Here is a 24,701-nt window from a genome sequence, read left to right on the forward strand (position 1 = left end):
ATCTGTGACAAAATATCTGACATGGCCAGATAGAGATCTAAGAAACCACAGGGTGATACTGATGTTCCCCCAACCGCAAGGCTGCCAGATCTCACACTCTATTAGAGCTTGCAGAGGCAATCAAAACCATGACATCTGCATATTATTCCGACAGTGCAGGGTGCCTGTGCCTCAGCCCACCACCTCTTCCTCTTCCCCCCACCCGACACGGCCAAGGGATGGCATAATACCGTATAACCATTGCACAGCCCAGCTTTGCCCCTCCCTCGGGGAGTTTGGCCCTGCCCAGGATTTTGGTGTATTCTGCAGCCCTGACCATCATGGCAGAGATGTCAGGGTGTTGGAAAGATGCCAGACCATTCATCGTGGCTCCATCCTTGCTCCAGGTCATCTCCTGCGGGAGTGCGACGCTCTGTCCTGCTCTCCTCCTCGTCCTACTCTGCACTCCTCCAAAGCTACCCACTGCCTCCTTTTGCCCTCTCCTGCTCACTGCAGTGCAGCTCCTCAGGGAAATGCAGTGGCAAAGGCAGGGACCAAGCTGGGATCCACCAGGCATTGCAGAGGAACCTGGGCAGAGACAGGGGCACCATGGTGCCAGGGAGCTGGATGCCAGATGTCCCACTGTGACTCCAGACCATGGCATGGAGTGGCTGCAGGGGGGACCATGGGGACCATGCTGGGGTTTGGCATCAGATGGAGTGGGGAGCTGCACTGGCCATTGTGGGAGCTGCATGGGACAAGGCAAGCGACAAGGAGGTTTCCCCACTCTATGTGCACTGACCTCTGCAATTCAGAGAGACTTTCTCTCTGTCCATTTACTTCCCCTCCCAACCACAAATGAACATTCAAGGAGCACCGGGCCCTCTGCCGTCTTCTGCGGGAAATGTTCCAGAAGCCCTTTCGCTCCTCTCCATCACAGCTCGCCCATCTGCTGAGAAGCCCTGCAGTGCTTCCTCCTGCCTGCCCAGGAGCATGGGTGGGTCTCTCCTCGCTGCACACAGCCGGAGGCAGGCAGGGCTGCTGCCAGCACCGGGCACCCCCGGGTGCCATCCTCGGCATCAGTGCTCATCCCTTCGGGTTTGAACCCCGCTGCTGCTGGGCGCTGCAGGGACAGGTGACAGCTGTACTGTCACCTTGAGTCCTGGGCAGGGTCCCGGACTCTGCAGCGCCCTGTTGTCCTGCCCACGCTCATAGCAACCACCCGGGAAGTGAGGAGCACGTTTCAAGCCCCTCTCCATCTTCCTATTCAGCAGAAATCCTCTTTTCTAGGAGGTGAGTTGGAAGGTTCTGCTGGCAACAATCAGCCTGCACCTACACTGCTCTGCTTCTCCCAGGGTGACTATGGGGAAACCCTGGCTGTGCACCATGAGTCAGGGTTGTTGTGTCCATGAAGCTGGATTGCTTGTGCCCAGTGTGATGTGTGTCACACAAGCCTGGCAATGTATAGCAGCACAAATGCGGTCCATCATCATCAGGACTGAACCTCCGTGGCGAACCCCCAGGGCATTGCTAAGTCTTTTCTTGAACCATTGGCCATCATTGCCTTTCCCAAATCTGCCTTTGGCAGTTATCAGAGTCCTGGCATAGCCACCTCCAGCTCCTCAGGCCTGGCAGTGATGGGGTCATCTTGCACAAAGAGCCTTCCCAATGCCACAGCTCTGAGAAGGGAGCAGGTATCCCTACAAAGTTCCCAGAAAGGCTGTGCCATCCATCCCATCTGGTCCTCTCCTTGGGCTCTGGGGCCTGTGTCCCCCTTCAGGGCTTGGTTGGTGGCCACCAGCAGGTCCACCACCATTACCACCTCATCCCTGGTGGTCTAGTGGTCAGGATTCGGCACTCTCACTGCCGCGGCCTGGGTTCGATTCCCAGCCAGGGAAGGGGGTCCCTGCAGCCCTGGCAGGTCCCAGCCTTTTCCTGGGTGGCTGCACTTCCCTCGAGCAGTTCCTGGGGTTCAGCACAGGGTTCAGGAGCTCCCACACCCAGTGCATGGGGCTGAGTCAGGGTTGGATGAATTTTGGGGGGTGACAGCAGCCTCCTGTCCCCTCACTGCCCTTAAGCTGCACCCCCCAGCAGAAAAATAACCCAGGTGGGGGGCAGCCACGAGGCTGTGATGGGCTGTAGGGAGCAGGGTGATGGGGTGTAGGGAGCAGGGTGACACAGCTGTAGGGAGCACGGTGATGGGCTGTAGGGAGCTGGGTCACCCATCTGTGTGGGGTGGACATGTTATTGCAGGATTTCTTCTTGTGGTAAGGAGAGGTGCAGGGCTGCTCCCCTGAATATTGCCTTGGCCCTCTCCTAAAGGTAAGGGACCTGCAGGAGATCAGGGGCAGGGACTGAGTGATGCGGGACAGAGGATGCAGGGTCCCTCGGTGAGGGTGACAGGTCTGTGTCCATCTGTCCCTCTTGGGCACAGGGGCCACCAGTAAAAGCTCCCGCTGTGAGCAGGATTTGAACCTGCGCGGGGAAACCCCATTGGATTTCAAGTCCAACGCCTTCACCGCTCGGCCATCACAGCAGCTGGCTCAGAGGGTCTCCACAGGACCTCATGGCTGTCACCCTGCCCCAGGGCCCACGACAGGACCTGATCCCCCCCAGATGTGGGTTCTGCTGTCCTGGCTCCTGCTGCACACCCAGCACCGGTACCACTGTTACTGCTGCCACCTGCCCCGCAGGGCTGAGGCTGATTTGGAAATCGTCATGCCAGCAGTGCTGGGAAAGGGAACTGGGCACCAGTCACACCATCAGTGGTGGTGACATGGGAGAGGGACACGGTGGCACATCTACGTCCCATCTCACCTCCTTGCATCCAACAGGAAACTTGTCCCTGGATGACCATCCCCAACCTCCTTTCCTAGTCCGGGAACACCCCAGCCTCCTCCACCCCCTCTCCCCCCCCAGCATACATACATTCGCCTCTGAAAACAGACCCAGCCTTTGCTAACTGAGGTAGTCTGACACAGGTCCAGGCAGTGTTTTGCCCTATAGCGGCAGGATGATGTTGCAGACCGGGCTGGTTTTCACAAGGATGCTGCCTGCTTTTTGGCTTTTGGAAGAGGGGATTTGGAGAAGGGAAGAAAAGGTGACTGTTGAGAGGAAAGCCTTGCTGAGTGAGGTGACCTTGGCCTCTCCTTTGGAGCACAAATATCCTATCTGGAGGACAGTCCTAAAAGCACATGCCTATCCCTGGTTTGGGTGGGATCTTGCTCTATGGAACCCATCCTGAGATTTCCAAAGCCCTCTCTGGGTTCCCGGAGTTATGCCCAAGAGCCGTGCAAGTGCTTCACTATGTCACTGCCACGCCATGCCTCTCCATGGGGATTTATCAGCAGAGGCAGCTGGGATGGAAACCTCACCACTGCTCCTCTGTGCTCAGCTCCAGCCCAAAGGAGGGTCTGCCTGCACTGCCTCCCACCCTGGCCTCTGCCTCGCGGGGTGGTTTGATTTCCCTCCTCCACTGGTGTTCTGGGTCTGGCTCAGACAGACTTAATTTTCCCCACAGCAGCCCTCACAGTGCTGTGCTGTGTATCGGTAGCGAGCAAGGTGTTGATAACACACCGGTGTTTTGGCTACTGCCAAGCAGTGCCGGCACAGCATCCAGGCTGTCTCCAACACCAGTAGGCTGGGGATAGAAAAGATCTTGGGAAGGAACGCAGCCAGGACAGATGACCAAACTAACCAAAGTGATATGCCATATCATACGGCATCTGCTCAGCAATAAAAAGCTGAGAGAAGGAGGAGGGGGGCATTTTTCCGTCTTATTTTTCTCCCCATCCTGTCCTGCTGAGGAGGGGAGTGATAGAGCGACTTGGTGGTGTCCAGCCAACGTCAACCTACCACAACTGACCAAGGAGAAGCATAGTCCTGACAATGAGTCAGGCTTGGCACAGTCCCACAGGCATGGATGGATGCCCAGGCATGGGTGGTCACCTGTTCAGATGCATTGATGCACTGGAAACCAGGTGCTCAAACCAGCTCTGACATTGGACACGTGAGAGAGTGAGTAGAGCAAGGGCAGCAAATGGGATAAAGAGAGAGGTGAGTGAGGGGAATACTGTCTTTGAACAATTATGGAGTGACTCAGGAGAAAGGTTGAGCTTCAATTTATCTCTTCCAGTTATCCAAATTTCCTTCCCCCTATTCAAGGTGCCATGTTCATGTTCAGAGCTGAGAGATACATTCCCTGAATCTCCTGAAGTGCCTGTGGAGTTCAGGTTAAGGTATGGCACAAGAGTGGAGAGCCTTCAGAGCTGCAAAGCCACTAACATCCTGATGTTAGTGAAGTTAGTGAAGATGAGGTCTATGGTCTGGAATGAGCTATTTCTCCTTATTTCTTTTGAGGATTAAGTACTGTGCATTTGGTATCCAAAGAGGTCTGCTGAGGTGAGGTTTCATTTCAGGGTAAGTTTTCAAATATCCTTCAGATGGCAAATGGAGGAATCTGCAGGGACCAGACCAGAGCACATAGACCTGAACTGGAGCCCAAAAAGAAGGGTCTGGAGGGGTCCACAGTGCTTATGGAAAGGACCCCTCCCCCCCATCCACCACCCCACTGGAGGGACCTGGAGAGGACCAGAGGGAGAGCAGAGGTACCCTAATGGAGGAGCTTGGAGGGGACCAGAGCTTTGAAGAGAGGTCTGAAGGGATTAAGGAAGGCAGAAGTTGTGGTCTGGAGAGCTCCAGAGCCCAGACAGAAGGGTCTGGAGGAGACTGTATCCCCCAACTGGTTCTTGCAGCCTGGCTGGACTCAGACTTTCATTGCACTGGACAGAATTCCCACAATATTTCTCAGAGTTGGGGTTTTCTTGTTGACATTTTTCTTATCTAATCTTGTGTCATCAGCAGTGAACACCTATTTTCATATACAATTCTTGTGATATTTACAGACAAAACAATCTTGCCTAGTAGAAAGAACCGGATGTGTTTACAGAAAAGTGTGAGTTCAACAGAGAGCTGACAGATCTTCTATTGTAACAAATGGCACTTTTCAGTATTATGCAATATAGAAAACCACAAGATCTGTCATGAGACAGACCTTTTTCTTCTTCAGAGAAATGTTCAGACTCTGCTTCTACCTGCAAGTTTTCACCCTTTGATCTTCCAGGTTTCAGAAAACAGTGACTGCCTTGCTCGAGTGCTGGCTTTGCTGGACCCAGCATGCAGTGGTCACCATTCACTGCTGTGTCCCACTACCTGATGCAATGTTAACACACTTTGTCCTGACCATAAAACTGCGCTTAAGCATCTCACTGGTTGTAATACAATGGTATGTGATGTTCAAGAGGAGACTATGTGTGCATTGTGAATACTAATGAAACCCTGCAAGCTCTGTCCATGCAGGTGTTCCTTCACATGGTTAAGCATCGAATCAAAACCAAAAATTTGTGCTAATTTTTTACATTTACTCAAGTTAACAGTTGGACTTGATGAGCTTACAGGTCTTTTCCAACCAAAATGATTCTATTTTTCTGTATATTCAGCCTCTCTAGAAATCAAGCTGTAGTCCAGGGAAAAAAGTCCATTGCAGCAAATGACTGCCATGTCTCCCAGCTGGTATGGCATGATGAAAACTACAGCGAGTATCTAAAGCTTCTCCCACTCTCTCTTTGTTTAAATAAATCTCTGGAGGTTTTGAAACCATGTATTCTCCCAGTGGCTTTCTAGAGCCTGACAACTGCTTTGGTGTAAGGCTGTGTCCCAGATTCCCGGATAAGATGGGAACTGGTTACAGAGCAGGAAGATGATGTAAACTGGAAAAATGGAGAAACCATCCTCCTGCTTGGCATAAGTGGCAGCTGATGTCTCCTTCTAGACCTGCCAACCCCATCTCCAGGGAAGCCATCTCCCTCTCTCCACCCTGAGCATGGGGTCGCAATCTGAAAGAAAAGTGGGAGAGACGGAAGGGGGGGTTCTACTGAAAGATGGGGCAGGAAGAAGTTTGGTTCATAAGGAAGAACTAATGATTTTATTCATGGAGAAGAGAGGGAGCTTGGTCCATGGGAAGGGGAAGAAGGGACCAGCCCCTGGGGAAGGAGAGTTGCTCACAAGGAAGAGGTGTGCTACCTGCTGCTCAGGACAGGAGTCATGTCTGGACCTTGCAAGCTGAGATCTTTCCATGGATGGAGGTGCAGTATCTTGTCCTGGTGGGTGTGGTGGGTCCTACCACTGTGCTAGGAAGTCACAGACAGCCTTCCATGGCTTTCTTGCCCTGGGAACTGTGCCTACTGCTTGGGGCAGAGTTAGGTCTGAATGCTCTACCTTGTTGACTCACTTGAGTTGGCATAGCCCCCGCAACTGCAGGGACCACCTAGAGCGCTGCAGGTAACAGCGGCACCAAGGGCGCTCGGGCTGTCCCACAGTACAGCCTAAGAAGGCCATGGATGGTCACCCCATGGGTGTCTGTTATGGTTTTACCCCAGCCGGCAGCTAAGCCCCATGCAGCCACTTGCTCACTCCCCCACAGCAGGATGGGGGGAGAGAATCAGAAGGTTAAAGTGAGAAAAGATGTGGTTAGAGATAAAGACAGTTTAACAGGTAAAGCAAAAGCCATTTGTGCAAGCAAAGCAAAACAAAGAATTCACTCACTGCTCCCCATCAGCAGGCAGGTGTTCAGCCGTCTGCAGGAAGGAAGGGCTCCATCACATGTAATGGTTTCTTGGGAAGACAAACGCCATCACTCCCAATGTTGCTGCCCCCCTGTCCTTCCTGTTCCCCCAGCCCCTTACATGCCGAGCATGACGCCATATGGTATGGAATGTCCCTTTGGTCACTGGGGTCAGCTGTCCCAGCTGTGTCCCCTCCCAACTCCTTGGGCACCCCCAGCCTCCTCGCTGGCGGGGTGGTGTGAGAAGCAGAAAAGGCCTTGGCTCTGTGTAAGTGCTGCTCAGCAGCAACAACAACATCTCTGCATAACAAAACCATCTCTATATTATCAACACTGTTTTCAGCACAAATCCAAAACACAGCCCCATACTAGCTACTATGAGGGAAATTATCTCAGGTGAAACCAGGACGGTGTCTTTTCTGGAAAGAGACATGAAGCAGTCTGTACTCACTGATGGCACTGCCCAGTCTGTTGGGCTCACCTATTTCTGCATGGCAGGCAGAGCTGCTGTGCACTTGCCAGGAGTACCTTGTCATGGCTATGAAGTAGTCTCGGAGGGCTGCACTAAGAAGGCTTCATAGCCTTGGGTGTCGATGAGCGGTGAGCCTTTAAAGAAGGAGTTCAAAGAGAGGTAATAACCTCATTCCTGGACATCATGCAGCTGGAGAACCCCCTGAAGTGAACACCTCAGTGATGCTGGAAAGACCTGTGGTGCCACCTCCTGAGCATCCCTTGCTGTTGCTGTCACTCCCACACCAACGCTATGAAAGCTCCCACTGAGAGAAGAGTCAGGAGTGAGCTGACCATGCCATGGGGCCCTCATGCACATGTGCAGCCACTGCAAGATGGGTACCAGCTCCTTCTGGGGGACTGAGGGTATTTTCTCAGCAAACCTCACCAGTTACCATCCCAGGCTGGAGAGTGAGACCCTCCTGGAGTGCCAATTTCCCTCCTCCAGGGCTGCTGGCTGATGAGGGTAGATTGGTAGAACCATGGGCGGAAAGAAAGTGCTCTGGATGGGAGAGCTACCACTTTATAGTATGAAGAAGTAAAGAGGAAATAATCTCTTAGCCCACAGCTTCTCTGTTTTTCACGTGCTTTCAACCCACAGAGCTGCTCTGGGGTTGGCCCCTTACGTATTCCCCAGAGAGCATCCAGCAGCGAGCCTGTATCCAGACCCTGGACTTACCCTTGAGTCCATATTCCAGAAAGCTGGACTATGAGCTGTGCAGAGTATTCTCATCACCAGCTCTCTCCTGTGCACCGTCTTCTGAAACTCCTCTGCTGTCCAGAGGCTTTCTCCATAAAGAGTTAAAGTTATTTTTTAGAGCTGCAACCTTTGTATTTTTACAGCTGGACAAACTGGTTTTATTAAATGTCACCTCCTGTCACCTTGTCCTCTACTTGCCCTGCAATTTCTGTGCTGCTAACCTATCTCTTCTTACTTTTTTTCTGTTTTATCCTGCTCACTCCATCCTTTTACAAGCTCTGTTGGAGCAGAAGATGCACTGGATACAGTTTTGTAAACCTGTAGTGGTTCTTCCATGCCACTGTGCCCTGGACAAGGACAGGTTTGGCTTGTACAGGCTATGGGCTCTCAGTAATATGTAAATAAATCCACAGTTTGAAATACAGGAAAAATGTACTATGGCAGGTGAAGAAGGAACTTTGCACGTTTGAAGTTGTACCTAAATTAAGTCCTTAATTGCTGTTAACCTTGAGATATTGTGGTTCACACTTGTGTTTTTCTAGCATAAATGTATCTGTGCCATGAAAATGAGCACTGAAAGAGCTTGCAGGAAAATCAGAGATGTGTTGAAGGGGAAGGTAAGTATCTTCCTTTTTGCCATTAGGATAGGAAATATGGAATGTAATAATGAGCTCTTTCTTTCTTTGTGTTGCTTAAGTTTAATGATCTTGTTGCTACAGCTAATGTTTAATCACATATTTAGCAAACACCATCAGTTGTCACATAGCTACAGGTTGCTAGGTTCACACTAGGATTTACAGGTAAAGATCTGCAGCCTCAATAGTAATACCAGGAACCAATGTTAGTAATATCAAGAGCCTGAAACAGAAAAAATATGCAGCTTCTAAACACTCAAGACAGAGAGGAGATTGGTTGATTAGTGGATAATTAATGCCCTGGCTGCCCAGATGACTTGTACGCTTTGCTGAATGAACATGAGCCTTGGTGGGCAGGATACCCTGGTTTCTCTTGAAGCTCAAATGATTCCAGCAAAACACCGTAAATCCCAGTTGGAGGTGACACAGGACAGCTTGCCTGTGCACACGTGAAAGCCCCGGGTGCTGCACTTACACCCAGGCTGAAGTAACCAGTAGGACAGATGTAATGTCAATGCAGCATTTGCATCCAGGTGACTCCAGTCATGGGAGCAGCATCGGGCCACCCGCAGATGACGACGCACACCCTCGAAGGCAGGGTCCCTGTTCCAAGGGCAACCGGGGGTTGCCAGGCTGTTGCTGAGGCACTAATGCCATTGCAATGATACATGGCACAAATACAAAACAAATAGCAAAACCTCCCTTCGGTACCTGGACTTCTGCTTACATAGTTTTTGCAGACAGAAAGCTGGATGGACAAGGTGGAGCACCTGCCGGGGTGATCAGAGTCCCTCTGATACTAGGGTCCACCTTCTGCTTTTGCTTTTGAATTTCTCTTTAGGGGAGAAATATTGACATTGTATTTTCAGTCTCTGAAAATCTGACCTTCACTTTTTTTTTTTTATTTTCAGATTTAAAATTATATCTGTTTTTTAGCAGTTTCCTTTCTCATATTTTCTTTTTATTTATTTTGGCTTAATAAGAACTGTGAAAATATTTAAACAGTAGGAAGGATTGTCTGCCTAATCTTGTGAGATTTACATGACTGATTGTCAGTAAGAATTCAGCATTGTCTTTTGTGATCAGCCTGACTGATGTCCAAAGAATTAAATTATTTCTGCTACCTTCCCATTTGCCCGCTGAAGTGCAGCCCTTTTTCCTATTGTATAGCTGTCATAATCCACATTGAAGTGCTTGGCTGGCCCAACACTTTGTTTCTTTCTAGACATTTCAGGATGAAAACTCCCATTTTGCACCTCTGCCCTGTTCTTATTTGCATAGATATAACTTTGTGATTGTCCGTAATACTATGTATATGATTTTACTGGAGACAGCTCGAGCTTGCTCTGTGCAACTGCCTTGTTCTTTTTCCAAAGATCCACAATGATCAGCAGTTATTTTGTATGCATTTCCAAATCACTGATGATCTGACTACTGTTTAATTATACAAACCATCCCACTAAGCAGTTTTAAATGGGACGCAACTTCGGTTTTCCTGGATATAAATTTTGGCAGGTCGACCATTCCAGCGTGCTGTATTTGGACCTCGGTATAGTCCACAAATGCATGTTGGCAAAACGACCCATTTCTGGTTTCCCAAACTATCAGAGATGTCAACCAACAGGGAAGAGGATGACAAATACCACCATGATATTTTACCATCATAAAATTAAGCTGATCTCTTTCACTTGCAGAAAAGAAGTGTGTGTCTTTATTCTTTTTCCCTTTTTACTGATTTGTCAAAAAGAAAGTCAACATTTACTCAGAGGAATGGAGAATTGCGCACCTTTCTGCTTAATCCAGGAAAGCAAACCAGCAGATATTTCCTCTTGGCTCAATCTGGTCTCTGTTTCTCCATTTTTGGCCACACCTATGTAAGACCTGGCTATTTTCTGCCCTGGTGCAGGTGCTATAAAGCACTGGCTTGTTTCCCAGTCCTGCCAGCTCTGCAGAGATGGCAGGTAAGATCAGTGCTTTTTAATCTTATATCTGTATTTGACTGATTTGGTATTTCTGGTGTGGGTATTGGTGCATTCCATGGGTGAGCCCAAGGAGATGAGGACACAGAGTAGAGTGTTAGGAGCTGGTGGTCCTTCATACTTATTTCTCCCCCCATATGTGAAATAGACTGATTTTGAGAAGCAAGAAAAGACAGCTTTTCTGCCTCATATAGCAATACCCTGCAATATAAGATTGCAAGGAATAAGCAGCCTTCAATCTCTGTGAAGACAGTCGAAGAATATCCACGGATTGTAAATGTAAGATAACCTGTCCCACTGTGAGAAGTTCATTAGTTCTTCCAAATTTTGTCTGCCTTCCCTGTTCTGAATAATTAAAACATTGACTAAGTTACTGAAAATATGTCTAACTGTAACCTTTTGGCTAAAGATCTCCTTTCAGGGAAGGCACTGTGCCGTTGTATATAACACTGATGAGAACAGATGGTATCACATTTCTAGTGTTAATGTGAAAAAGGAATAGAGAAAATTTCAGGGAGCATCAAGAAGACTAATAGAGGTGGTCGAAGGCTGGAGGACCGGTGCTGGATGTAGCAGCTCATTTTGCTGAGTAACAAGACAGAAGGGCAGAGAGGGATGTGTGGGGTCTAACCTCCTTCACACCAGCCACCTGAGAAGGTCCCTCCCGAGCAGGACACTGGGACTCTGCCTTCTTCCAGCGCTCCTTCCCCATCACCTCCATCACTGGAGCCTGAACTGTACTTGGCTCCCTCCTTGGCAGTTTCTCAGCCCAGTTTACTGAATGTCCTGCACCACAGGGATGTCCCTGTGTCCTGCCAACACCTACAGCTACAGCCCTCTGCAGCCAGAGTCCCACGTACAGACCTGATCAGAGGAGTGCCGTATTTTATTCCTGCATCCTGAAAGAAATATTCAATCCAAACCTGTCAATCTCTGATGATGCTTCAGTGAAGCCCTGCCCATTCAGAAGATTTATGTTGCTTTTCTCTCTAGGCGTAAACCCAAGAATTACTCTTTTAGGATCCATCATCTCTCTCTGCTTAGTTGGGGCAATGGACTCCTCATTAAATAGTAAGTTTCTGTTTCTCCTTCGGCTGCTACTGAGCTTGAATGGGTGTGAGTCAAAACTCAGTCTGAGTTCCTAGTTAGATATAGCTCCAATATAAATTTGAAATATCCTGTAGATTAACCACTAACAATGAAGTCAATACCTAAGAAACTTGTCTAAGGAAATTGCCTATTTAACCAACAGATCTTCCAAGCACATGATCGTAATTTTATGACAGAGAAACTGAGTCAGAGATCATATATTTGGCTTCTTCTATGCATTTCCCTTCTCACAGGGAAGAATAGCCTCAAAAAGAAGCATGAAAAATAACTCCATAAAAGCCTCCCAAAGCCATCAGAACCAATTCTGTGACATGAATAATAAGCTACTGCTTTACAGTCACTTCTTGTCCTGTGACTTTCAGGACCTCAGCAATGGGGTGAAGCAGATGAGCAGGAGAAGCACAGATAAAGGTGTCCAGGTAGCACTAAACACGCAGTGGGAACTGCATGTAAAGCGAACTGGTGCACCTCAGCACCCAGCAATGGCATGGGATGTGTAGCTCCTGGTGTACATTGCAAAGTATCCTCAATTTCTGCTTTTTATTTTTTTTTTTTTTTTTAGTAGATGACTCAGAGGTGCTATCAGAGTCATCTCTTCTGAGCAGCATTGGTGAAGCTAAGAAGCTGGTAGACATAGCATATTTGCATGCCCGAAAAAGGTGAGTCCTTTTTGCATGAGGGCCCCAACATTATAAGGAAATAAGAGAAAACATGTGTGTGTTTCTTCTGTTTTCCAATGCATATTTGTTATGGAGATGCCTTTGTTCAAGGGCATTCCTGTTGTAGTTGGAGAGAATCTTCTGCTCAGTTTGGCTGGATTCTAGCGTCCCGTCCCCAGGGCCACCCTTCATGACCGCAGCTATTGCCTCCTCACCTACACCACCATGGGCACCTCTCAGCAGCCCATAGTGGTCACACTGAACACATGTTGAGTCCTCTCCTAGCTGCTGAATTTCTGCCCCTCTCCAGAAGGACCACAGTCATGAGACAGTGGAGCACTCTGTAACAAATACATTTCAGCGGAAGGCAAAAGCCAGGTATTGTTCCAAAAGGCTGGTTCCAGGCAGCAGGATGCTCGGGGGAGGAGAGTCTCTCCACCCACACTACAGAAGGTTTTTCATTGTGTAAGAAAGACCCATGGGACCAGGAAGAGAAGCAACAGGACCAAGGTTGTCTCTTTGGTCACAGAACATATCTCATGACATACTAAATATAAACTTTTATTCAGTCACTAAGTTTTCCACTGATCTAGCTTTTCACATGGTCTAACAAAATTTATTGTGACAAGGATGTAATGCAAACTTGAAATAGGGGATCACAATGATTTGTTTGCCAAAATCTGTCTGAGATGATGTGCAAAGCTGATGAGCAGCCAGCTTGTGCTAGGTGAACAGAGCCTGCTTGGAACCCAGCAGTGCTGTCATGCCTAAGTACAGCCAACCTAGCATGGCAGAGGAGGTCTGATTTCAGAGAAATCACTTCATGGGACTCTTTTATGTTCAGCTTAAAGAAAAAACTAGAGGAAAAGGTTGCCAACCCAATGGATTTCCTGAAGCACTTAAAGGACCCAGTAGGAAAAACCAGATCTGCAATCCGTGCTGCTGATTACTTGGAAACGACTTTGAAACTCCTCAAAATAAAGCTGCATTTGTCTGGGAAATGGAGATTCAATGTTACAGGTAATGTGGTTTAGACCAAAAAGTCTTACAAACAGCTAAGACCAGAAAAATCTACCACAGCAGGAGTGTCAGAGAGCAGCTCTGCCACAATCCAAATAACTGGTGGTAAAACCCTTCCCCACAATAACCCGGGTGAACAGACTTTAAGCGTGCTCAGAGGCAGACCAGACCACCTGGTGTTTTAATTATCATCTTTGGCAGTGCCTGCCTCATATCTTTGATGATTAAAAACAGACTAACAATAAGTGTGATAAACCTGGAACAAAATGCACTGAATGCCAGGAGACCACTGAGAACAGAAGCCCATCTTCCACTTCGGGTCCTCAGTCCCACCTGCCCAGGTTGTACCACTCTGCACGCTCATAGTTTTGTTTCCAGTCTAGGGTAAAATGTTGCTGGTGGTGATGCTCCCCATATTCCCCTGGAAAGCTGTTCCATGCCAAGCCAGTTTCCCTAGCCCAGAGGTGAGAGCTGATCCACAAAAGGGTTTAGGCACAAAATTAACAATTCAAATCCAGATGTTATATATCCACAGCTCTGACTCAGCTGACTCAAACATTGACCTAGAATACTGAGAAGCTAAAATAAAGATGAGTAAGAGCAGATGTTATTTTGCATGGTTTCTCTTGCAGACCTACTAGACAGAAAACAGAAGGAGATGATTTCCAAAGAAACCGGCTGTGACTATCAGCTTCGTTCCATTAAATGCCCAAAGCATGACATTTACCGGACCATCACTGGGCAGTGCAACAACAGGTAGGGTTTGTGTGTGGATAAGGAGAGTCTCAAGTCTGTGCTTTGACCCAGGATAGATGACTTAGTCCTTTGTGTACCTTTCAACACAGCAAGAAGAGTGAAATGCTTGTTTTAGTGGTGTCTAGAGAGGTGTTTCATTTCTATCTATGCCTGGCAGGAAAAAAGATGTCATTTCTTGAAAAATTCAGATTTAAGCCCATTGCCCTCCATGTGCTGCTTTGGATGAAGGAAGGGATTTCTTAGGGTGGGGGGAGGTGAACAGCTGAGGAAAGCAGATTTTGGGGCTGTGACGGCCAGTCTCTTACTCAGCTTGAGGCTCCAGGAAATTACCCCTCCACTCTTCTGTAGCATGGATAGTACTAATTTCCCCAGGCTGCTTCCCATGAAAATATTCTGCTGTCAACATATCTGTGTGGCTACTGTTCTGATGCATAGGGATGGGAAGTAAATAACACTTTAATTCTTGGCTCTTCTAGCTTTGTGTACTGTCTATCCTTAATCTGAGTTCTTCAGCTTTTTGCAAGTGGCTTCCCTCCTGGCTCGTACCTGGGATCATACATCTGTTTACTTCCTTGTTAGCTCTTTTTTTTGACCAGAAGATGGCAAAATTTCTAGCCTAATACTTGGAAGTCGAGGCTCTCTGTCCTGTTCTGCCATAGATTTGCTGCCTGGTGTTTTAATTCCGGCTCCTAAGTCTGAGTGGGACTCGTATCCGATGTGCATCTGGCACGAAACAGATGTGCCAGATGTGAAGACATAGCACAACTCTGCAGCACACGTGCAGGGAACTCACACTCATGGTGCTAGTGTTACAGTCAGTCTGTACCTTTACCCACGGACCCCAGAGCCTTCAGCTCCCCAAAGACAGCAGTGTCCATGCTGACTTTTAAACTCGGAGTTGGATTGTCCTTGGACTTGCTAATTTAGTGGGCTGCCAGTGAGATAACAAGGCACTCAGAAGCAAGGGGACTCTGTGATATGTTAACATTTTTCCAAGGATCTTCCTCAGCTTGAGGTGCACATTATAAGATAGCACTTGAATATTTTGCAAAAAATCTGCCTGCAAGGACAGTAATAGCAATTAAAACAAGAGCCGTGGTAGTACTGTGTTCTTAATATTTGATGGAATTTCTTCAGCTATGATGAGGCAATTGTTCTAGGGCATGCTCTTATTTCACAGCACACTGCTGTAAATTCTGGGTATACCACTCATTTTTCAGTATAGGTAGGTTTTGTGGATTTAAGAGCTCAAACACAGAAAGTTGCTGTGCACCAGCTGATATTGGTTTCACCAAATAACATGTGCTTCTGTGTCCTTAGGGCCACAAATCATTGTCTCAATCAGCATTATTGTTCTTCTGAACAAGTGTTGCTGAGTTTACTGATTCAAATTCTTCGGTGCAGCATGAAGCAATGTAACAAGTGGGCACAGTTGCAAATTGCAGTTTGAGGGGTTCTGTGCTAGACATGGGGAAAAACTTCCTTAAAGGGCAGCCTTGGCACAGATCTCCACTGAGATGGAGGATATTCATCATTGGAAGCCTCCAGCCCTCACCTGGATGAAGGCATGGCCACCCTGATCTTTGGTGATGGCCATGTGAGACTGGTTTTGTGGGGAGCAGCAGTGGAGACAGAGGTACTGCAGAGATATAAATGCCAAATAAAATTAATATAATGGCATGAGGAATGTTTTCTTAATGTCAAAAAGTTCATTTTTATCTGCAGTAATAATCTTGGTATTGTTTACTTCTCAATGTTTTCTGGCTATCACCTCTGTTGCCAGACTATTCAGACATGGATTAAAGGGCTCGGAAATGTTAGTCTCTACAAGCCTGTTCATTTCTGAAATAATACTGCTGTTTGCTTTTCTTCTCGTGATGTTCCAGAAAGCGTTCTTACCTGGGGTCCTCGAACCGTGCGTTTGCTCGCTGGCTCCCCGCAGTGTATGAAGATGGAGTGTCTGTTCCCAGGGGAGCAAGTGAAGGAAAGCTGTACAATGGATTTCCACTCCCGCTGGTGAGAACTGTTACTCTTGTCCAGATAACAGTAGTGGACAATGCCCTCAATGCATCCATCAGAAATGAAGCAGTGGCAACATCTAGAGTGTAAATTGCTTGATCCTTCCCTCTGAATTCAGGTGCTAGTTTGAGGCTTGTTTTCTACAACTGAGCTATGGCTTAGGGTGATATTTTTTTGTTGGAGACAGACATGAACAAAAAGGTTGTGAATACTTCACCAAGCAAAGCATGGACAACTTTCAGAAGTGTGCATCCCAAGGTTTGATGCAGACAGCAGCACGGTGTGCTCAGATACACCAGGGTGTTTATACAAACCATAAGGGTTGGCTGTTCCTCAGCCATCTTCTTGACTTTCTGGATGTGTGCACATACATCAGTTTCAGCCATAAAAGTCTTTCCATGAAGTTGGACTTGGCTGAACAACTGTGGAGTAGAGAGGGTGCTACTTACCATATCTGTTTTGATAGAGCTGGGGCATGGCGTGGGTCTTTTTAATGTCGTAATTAACCCTTGTGAGCTTATCTAAGATCACGTTATGCATGATCTCATTGTGGGTGTTACGCTGAGAGGTAAATTCACCATGGTAGAGATAGTCACACACATTTTCATTTTGATTTTCTGCAGGTCCGAAAAGTGTCGAACGAAATTGCTCACACAGCCAACGAGAACGTCACTCAAGATCAAGAGCTCTCTCTTGTCTTCATGCACTGGGGCCAGTGGGTCAACCATGACATAGACTTAGCCCCTTCCAGCGGTGCAGGAGCTAGCCCAGAGCTCCACTGTGAGACCAGTTGTGCCTTCAAGCCCCCTTGCTTCCCGATTAAGGTACCCTGACTTTCCTTCTATGCCATGCTATCTTAAGAGAGTAAAAATAAACCCACATGATTTTCTGAGGCATTGTTTCTGTTCATCTGCTTTAGTTTCCCCCCGATGACCCACGGATGCTGAGGTCAAACTCTTGCATGCCATTTGTCCAGTCGGCGTCCGTGTGCAATCCCAGGACGTTTACTCGTGAGCAGATCAACGCCGTCAGCTCGTTCATCGATGCCAGCACGGTGTATGGCAGCGAAGACTCTGTGGCAAAGAGTATTAGAAATCAGACAAACCAGCTGGGTTTGATGGCTGTGAACCAGAATTTTACTGATGCGGGACTGGAATTATTGCCCTTTGAGAACAAAACGAAAAGTGTTTGTGTTCTCACCAATGAGACCGTGAACATCCCCTGTTTTAAAGCAGGTAAGGTGCATCTGTGGAGTAGTTTCAGTGTCCCAGAAAGTAAAAAAGGATCATTATGGTCAGGTGTCTGATGTCTCTTTATTTTTGTATAAGGCGCTGCAAGACATGATTGTGAAAGGTGAAAGACAGGGGACCCTCCCCCAAATTAAAAAAGAATAAGAATTGAACAATAATTGTTTAATTAAACACACAAAAAATATTTTGTTTTAATTTCCCAGAAGAGTTACACCAAATCATCCTCCCTTTAAAAAGCCTTTTCAAAGGTAGGAGAAATTTTCAATAGAATAACCACCAGTTTTAAAACTTCTCAGTGACTTTTTTTTACCCTCCTATGTAGAATTCACCATTCAGTTTTTGACTCAATCAATACTAACAATTAAATGCTCTTAATCAATTTAGTCAACTCTCATTGGTACCACATTTAATATTTCAAATATCCCAACCTATGTCAGAAGACAAGTCTAGACATTTGTCTGAAATTTAAACAAGCTGATGACTCAAAACATAGAACTTTTTAAAATGGGAAGTGATCTATTGTAGGAATAACATAAAAAAAAAATTAAATGTGAAGTCTGCAAATTCAATCATAACAATATAGAGTGTTCCCATTGCACATAATTTTCTCATTCTTTGCACAAGAGAAGAGCTCCTGGCTGAGTGAGGAGATAATCGGTGCTTCTTCCATCCGAGGGTCTTCACTGCATCCCCTCCAGTTTTCTCTCAGCATCTCAGCTGAAGGCACATTCACAGACCTCTCAGAGGTGTTTACCACTTGGGTGAACTGAGACAAATTTTCAAAACCAAACATTCAGAGCACTGATTGTATCCTGTGTATCAAATCCACTGCTTGTGAGGACAGCAGACATGAGATTTTTCACAAAATGAGACACTTACAGCTGCTTCACAACCATGCACAATATAGTTTAAATTGCCCAAAGCCTCTTCTCCAATGGTTTTAAGTGATTTGGACAGAGAATGTTTTGTCTGTGCTGGAAATCTGGCATGAATGATGACTGCTGGGAAGATAACCATGAGCATTACTGCCAGTAACGCTGACCATCAGTTGTTACTCATCTGTCCTAACACAAAAACCTGCTGCTGAAACAAAAGGCAATTTTCAAAATTCCTAAAATATTTTCATTTGTAGGTGACAAGCGGGTAACTGAAAACCTGGGACTTTCTGCACTGCACACTGTCTTTCTACGAGAACACAACCGTCTGGTTACAGAGCTGAGGAAATTAAATCCTCACTGGGATGGAGAAAAGCTTTACCAAGAGAGTCGAAAGATTGTAGTTGCCATAAACCAGGTATTCATCACTGCTCGCTGTTTTTCTTCTGCGTACTTAGGAATGGTTTTTTCCTCCAGGAAAAGGAGGAAAACCATGCTTTGCAGATCTGGTGCAGTTATTTGTGGGAGTTGAAAATTGTGAATAAGGATGGGCCATCTGAACAGCACAGGTATCCAGAGCTTTTTTATTCATTATTTTAACAATTTATCAATTTTTTAATTACATAAAATAATTTTAATATGTTATGCCAAACATGCCATCACTACAGCTGTTTTTTTCTGAAGGTCTTAATGAACTCTGCTACTGGACAGAGAGTCCATGTTCATGCTCTGCACCTGACTTTGGTGGCATTTCTGCTACAGCTGCTGACAACTTGCCCTGCTTTTGTGCTTTTTCAGATAATAACATACAGAGATTACCTGCCACTTGTGCTTGCGGAGGAGACCAGCAAGTGGATCCCTTTGTACAGTGGCTACAAGGAGAATGTGGATCCTACAGTCTCAAATGTTTTTTCTCTGGCTTTCCGATTTGGTCATACGTCAGTACAGCCTTTTGTATCTCGTTTGGATGACAGTTTTCAGCCTTTGGGTTCATTCTCCCATGTCCCTCTTCATTTGACCTTTTGCGCTACGTGGAGAATTATAATGGAAGGTAAGAACGTGGGGCAGCCAGCAGTCCTGGTCTGGTCCTGAAGCAGACATCCGGGTTGAGGTCAGCGGGTAAGACACATGAGCCTAGATCCCCAAAACTGCTTTAGCTCCATTTATTTAGCTGGCCTCACACAAATTACAGTGCCATTCAGCTTGGAAGGTGCTCATGACATGTCTACCTGAGGTACTGCAGACAAATCAGTGGTCTGCTAAATGTGGGGCAGCAAGACAGTCCTGCAGAGCTGTCACCAAACACAGCCTAACGCTGGTTCTGCATTGTACCCCAGCAAAGGAGCCCTGCCAAAAATTACTTACTGTTATACTCCAACCATTGAACATTATCAAGCACCAGCTCCCTCAGAAACAGCCACATTGGAGCAGGATTTTGCATCAGAACATACAGTTCTGTAGCTTCTTTTGCACAGTTTTTCAGTGTTGTCTTCTTCAGTTCATTGGATGATAATTACATTCATATTCTGATCATGTCAATAAATAACCAGCATATGTAACAGATTAAACCTCCTTCTCAGGTTGCTGTACATGTCTCAGCTCAGGGAGACCCGACAGTGTGAGCATTGCACGTTCACTCAAATACTGCAACTGCTCATGCTGTTCCAGGAGATATGAGACTCATGGTGCCGAATGTCAGTCAACCAAAATTTAGGTCAATATCTAATCTATTATATCCCCCTGTAATTAGTAGACGTTGCCAGAGGGTGATGCATCCACTCTAACTGAGCTAAGACAGCATAATTGCTTCCTAGCGGTGGCCATCTCTCTTCATGACTTTAAAGGGAGTTAGGGGATCCTGCTCTTATGCAGCTGATATTTGCAGGCACCAATCTTTCCAAGGAAGACAAATGTCTTTTCCAAAATGAGTTATCTAACTAATTATTGAAAACATACCAAAATACACATGTGTAGCCAATTTTCCTGTGTTTAATTAATACTGTCTTAATGGCTATGAAAAAGACAGACAAACAGACATGAATTGATTCTATCATTGTATTTAATGTTTTAATATATATTTGTCAATTGATAGCTAATTATAAACAAAATCAATTGCAAAACCTAAACCTTGGGCAGAACACCATGTATCAGTACATGCTGGGGGCTGACAGGCTGAGGAGCAGTTCTGCAGAAAGTGACCTGGAGGTCCCCGTGGGCAACCAGTGGATTTAGGGCTGCAGAAAGGAAGGTTGAGGGATGGAGATGGGGAGGGTTGGGGAATCTAGTTACCACAGGGAAGCCTCATCTACTGGCATATGCGTGTATGTACATAGGCACTAGGACATGTTGAAATGGAAATATGGAGCTAGGTGAACCCCGCACAGCCCAGAGTAGAAAAGACACTGCACTGTTTCATCAAAGCTGGAACTTGGTACAGTCTTTTCCTGATTTGCAATGAATGCAGGCGGCATTGACCCACTGATACGGGGCATGGTGGTTGATCATGCAAAACTGATGAGACAGAATCAACTGCTTGTTGAGGAGCTCCAGAACCACCTTTTTGAACAGACAGCGATAATGGGTCTGGATCTAGCAGCCCTGAACATGCAACGAGGAAGAGACCATGGCCTTCCAGGTAAAGAGACACAAGTCCACATCCCCTGTGAACAATACTTTCTTTTTCTTCTGTTTATAGTAGTTCCACAAATGTACTAAGCTTTTTCCATACCAGTTGGAAGAAATAGTTCCTTGAAGGATGGATAGACAGTCAGGGTCAGGGAAGATAAGGTCTCTGTATTATAAAGACCTTTTTCTGAGGGCTTTAAGACAATGACAAAAGTCTTGGAAAGCAAAGATGATAGTTGGAATAACGTAATAAAGAGGGGTAGAAACAATGGCGTAGTGCACAGAGAGAACATGTAGGGTACAGAAGGTATAGATGCAAGCAACCGAGTTCAGCTTTCTCGTGGCCTAGACAGACCATCTGTGCTTTGTTCTTTGCCCATCAATGCTTATTTTGTGTCTTCAGACAACCCAGAGCTCTGAGCAGAAATGTCTTGCACCTGCAGTAAGGATTGCCCCCAGGTGCTGGAGAATGGGTGCTCTTGGGTTAAGCACAGCCAAATGTTGCTCTTTTCTAGGACTTTAATCCTACAAATTTTTCCTCCCAAAACTGTGAAGACTGGTGCAGTCACCCTCAGCACCAGGTAGCTCTAACCGACAGGATGTGATGAACCTGTAGTCATGTGCAAAGACAACCCAAATTGTTAGTTTAGTGTGTGCGTACAAAAAGGACTTTTGAAAACATGGCGTTTGTTGTAACTGTCTAGACAATAATGTCTTCCAGATCCTTTAATGCTGTGAGAAGCAGCAGACATTGCTCATGGACCAAGGGGTCTGTTTAGCTCCTGAGCTTAGGCAAATGGTTGGGGAGACATGGGGCCTGATCAACTGCTGTTCCTGCTTTTGTAGGTTACAATGCCTGGAGGCGCTTCTGTGGGCTCTCCCAGCCTCAAACCCTAGATGAATTCTCTGAGGTGCTAGGCAATTCCAAACTGGCCAAGAAGTTCATGGAGTTGTATGGGACACCGGACAATATTGACCTCTGGATTGGGGCAGTCGCAGAGCCCTTTATTCCCAAGGGCAGAGTTGGACCCCTCCTGGCCTGCCTCATTGGCACCCAGTTCAGGAACCTGCGTGATGCGGACAGGTAGGTAGCTTTGGGAGTAAACCTTCCCCATGGCATTTATTGCGGGAAAAAGTGCCAACATTTCATGTGACACATTAATCCAGCCCATCTCCAACACACCAGTGAGTGCTCCCAGCATGGCTCACACCTTGATTTTAGCCCAGTTGTGACAGGGCTCTTTTTTGCAGCCCATTCCTACAGACCCATGCGGTTGAGGAGCACCAGCTCCAGACCATGGGTGATCTGCAGTACTCTCTGCCTGAGGTGACACTTGCTCTCAGGGTACAAAAGGGGGTGAATAGTCACTGCATCCCAGCAGCATGGTGATGCTGCATGGAAGAGGCAGGCTCTCTGCACTGGCAGATGAGTGGCAGAATCCAGACCTGGCCACATCTGGAGACACCTCTTTCCAAAGGGTATGCCAGCTGCCTGATGAATCAAGGTGGACCTGAGCAGAGACTCACCTTGGCCAAATTCCCATCTTGGCAAGTAACCAGTACCAAACACCATCAAGGAGACTACAAGCTGTTTCTGAAAATATCATTGCAGATTCTGGTGGGAGAAACCAGGAGTTTTCACTCTGCAGCAGTTGCAGGCACTGAGAAAAATCTCACTGTCAACAGTGATCTGTGACAATACTCGTATCAAAACGATACCCAGGGATGTGTTCAAGGTCAACAGTTATCCTGAGAACTTTGTTGACTGCCATGAGATCGATAAGCTCGACCTCTCACCTTGGAAAGACGAGCCTGAGAGTGGCACAAAAGGTAAGCAGTTGTCTGAGGTTTGTCAAAAATAATAAATGCCCTACAAGGTCAGACTCGTGTGCCTAAAGAAATAAAAGAATTAAGGTCATCACAGTGACTCTGTCCCCAAAAGACCTAGACCATCCATTCAGCCTTACTCAACACCACTAGAGGCAGATGCACTGTTAGTCAAGTCTCCTTGCAATCCATCACCTTCACCATCCCTTAGTAGCCTGCCTCTTCCTCTTCAGCTGATGAGAAATCCCTGAAAATTCAGCCTATTCTGGTCCTTGTGAATGTGTCCTTCTCTAAGCACCTTACTCCAGGACAACTGGAGTCTTCCTTCACAGGAAGAGTGTCCATGAAGAAATCAATCAGAATTAGCCAACCTGCTCCAAATTCTTCCTTTGCTGCTCCAAGCCCCAGCTCTTCCCTTGCCTTCCCTAAAGCTTTGAAGCATTTAAAGATATATCTAGAATTGTTTTGAAACTGTATGGCCTGACTCATCAGTAGTTTAATATGCATAGTCAGAGACTATGATGTGGCGGTGTCCTCATATATGAGATGAGGAACTAGCTGTGTCCTCCTGCTGATGTGTTTTTGGCATGGGCTGTCCCAGTTGTAAATAATGTAGGGACAACAGAGACTTGCAGAAGACACGTATGGCCTGAGCAGAATGGACTGGATTGTGTTTTCCCTTCTGGCAACCCATTTACAGGTGATCACAATACCTGGGGATCACCTACTCTGTCCTTCTGCAAGGCACAGACCACAAAGCATCTCCATGCAGTTCCTGTACTGAGTTTGATTAACTCTATTTGAGACAGACACTGCCATTTAAGAGAGACATTTGTGCTTGATGTAAAGGCTAAATTATGGTGACTTCACCCCCTTCTTTAGGAGCAGAGTCCGGCTGATGCTCAGCTTTTCTCTAAACAATAGAGGCTTCCTGATTTCTTTTATTAACTTAGTCTTATGGTCTCTAAAATTTGCTGAGCCGCTTCCTGTGGCTCTTTTACCACCAGGCTGGGAGGAAGCTGAACAGTGTTTGCATAACCCAGAGATAGTGAAATCCCAGGATGTGAAAAGCAACTGCTAAAAGCTTAACCTTTTCAAGTGCCAAGAAATTGCCCCAAAAGCACTTATCCAAAGGGCTGTCTGATGTTAGGTACCTTTTGACAAGGCTCGAAGCACCGCAGTGTCTCAGAAGCACAAGAACGCAGGGGTGACCTGGTACTCGGCTTCCCGTTCACTACCGACTATTTTAAGCTATGGAGTCAAATAAAAAAGTGGGGAGAAATATTGTGTCCCGGAAACACTTTCTGCCTCTCAGTAGCTTTTTCTGCTTCATCGACAGTTTCTAAACCTGCTCATCAGACCAGAGTTGGAAACTCCTAACGGTGGCACTGAGCTGCTCTTGGGAAACTGCTGCCTGTACATCATGCTCAGCTGACTGCTGTCAACTGAACCTGGGCACATGATTTTCCAGAGAGGAGCTCAAGACTATGTCTACTGTCTTATTTGCTATACTGTGATTTTTATATCATTTATTTGTAAAAGCTTCCAGCAATGTAAGTCTTCAGATGGAAGGGTAATGACTTTTTATTGTCTGCTGGTCTAAAAAAATGTTCAGAGGTGTGCAAGACTTGGTTAGGTGCTGGATGCTTTATGACTCTCTAAAGGCATAATCAAGACAAAATTTTACTTCCCATCCTGAATGGCTGTCAAATCTGGAAGTTGACATGCTTGCATTTCAAAATCAAATTCCTTATCCTTTGTACCTGCTCAGAAATTAGCAAGATCATGTAAGAGTTTTAAAAACTTTTCTTATCTTCTTCTTGTTTTGCACAAGAGCATAAACTGTCTAGGCTGTTTCTAATTAGCAGTGACATTTCAGTCTCTGAAGACACTGGAGAATCACAGCTGCATCTTGAAGCCTAGAGACATCTTTTATTTAAATCCTATAGTGAACATGTGTGTGTTTGGGTGTGCTAGGTATTAATAAAATACATTGTATGCATTCTTCTACCTTTGGCATCAATTCTGGTATGTCAAACATGTCCAAAACATTCTTTGGCTGTGGTTCATAGCTAAATGTATCAGCATAAAAAAGCAAACCATAAGCTGGCCGATATGTAAACCACAAACATTAG

At 46.4% G+C, this 24,701-nt stretch overlaps 1 protein-coding gene and 2 non-coding genes across 3 annotated transcripts; 2 read left to right on the forward strand and 1 right to left on the reverse strand.

Annotated features, from left to right (window-relative positions):
• Nucleotides 1-1,805: 1,805 nt before the first annotated feature.
• On the forward strand, nt 1,806-1,877 carry TRNAE-CUC (transfer RNA glutamic acid (anticodon CUC)). Its single transcript has one exon. It is a non-coding gene; the product is annotated as a tRNA-Glu (tRNA).
• Nucleotides 1,878-2,433: 556 nt separating this feature from the next.
• TRNAS-UGA (transfer RNA serine (anticodon UGA)) lies at nt 2,434-2,515 on the reverse strand. The gene has a single exon. It is a non-coding gene; the product is annotated as a tRNA-Ser (tRNA).
• Nucleotides 2,516-11,399: 8,884 nt separating this feature from the next.
• Nucleotides 11,400-23,647, forward strand: LOC129215274 (eosinophil peroxidase-like). The gene is made up of 13 exons (XM_054848085.1): nt 11,400-11,496; nt 12,101-12,194; nt 13,039-13,214; nt 13,847-13,970; nt 15,857-15,986; nt 16,613-16,813; nt 16,909-17,224; nt 18,372-18,532; nt 18,913-19,165; nt 20,579-20,749; nt 21,586-21,823; nt 22,352-22,569; nt 23,574-23,647. Exons 1-13 carry the CDS (start codon nt 11,400-11,402, stop codon nt 23,645-23,647), a joined length of 2,253 nt encoding a protein of 750 aa, XP_054704060.1.
• The last annotated feature ends 1,054 nt before the right edge of the window (nt 23,648-24,701 follow it).

Source organism: Grus americana, chromosome 19, assembly GCF_028858705.1.
Source record: "Grus americana isolate bGruAme1 chromosome 19, bGruAme1.mat, whole genome shotgun sequence".
Classification (NCBI taxonomy): Eukaryota; Metazoa; Chordata; class Aves; order Gruiformes; family Gruidae; genus Grus; species Grus americana.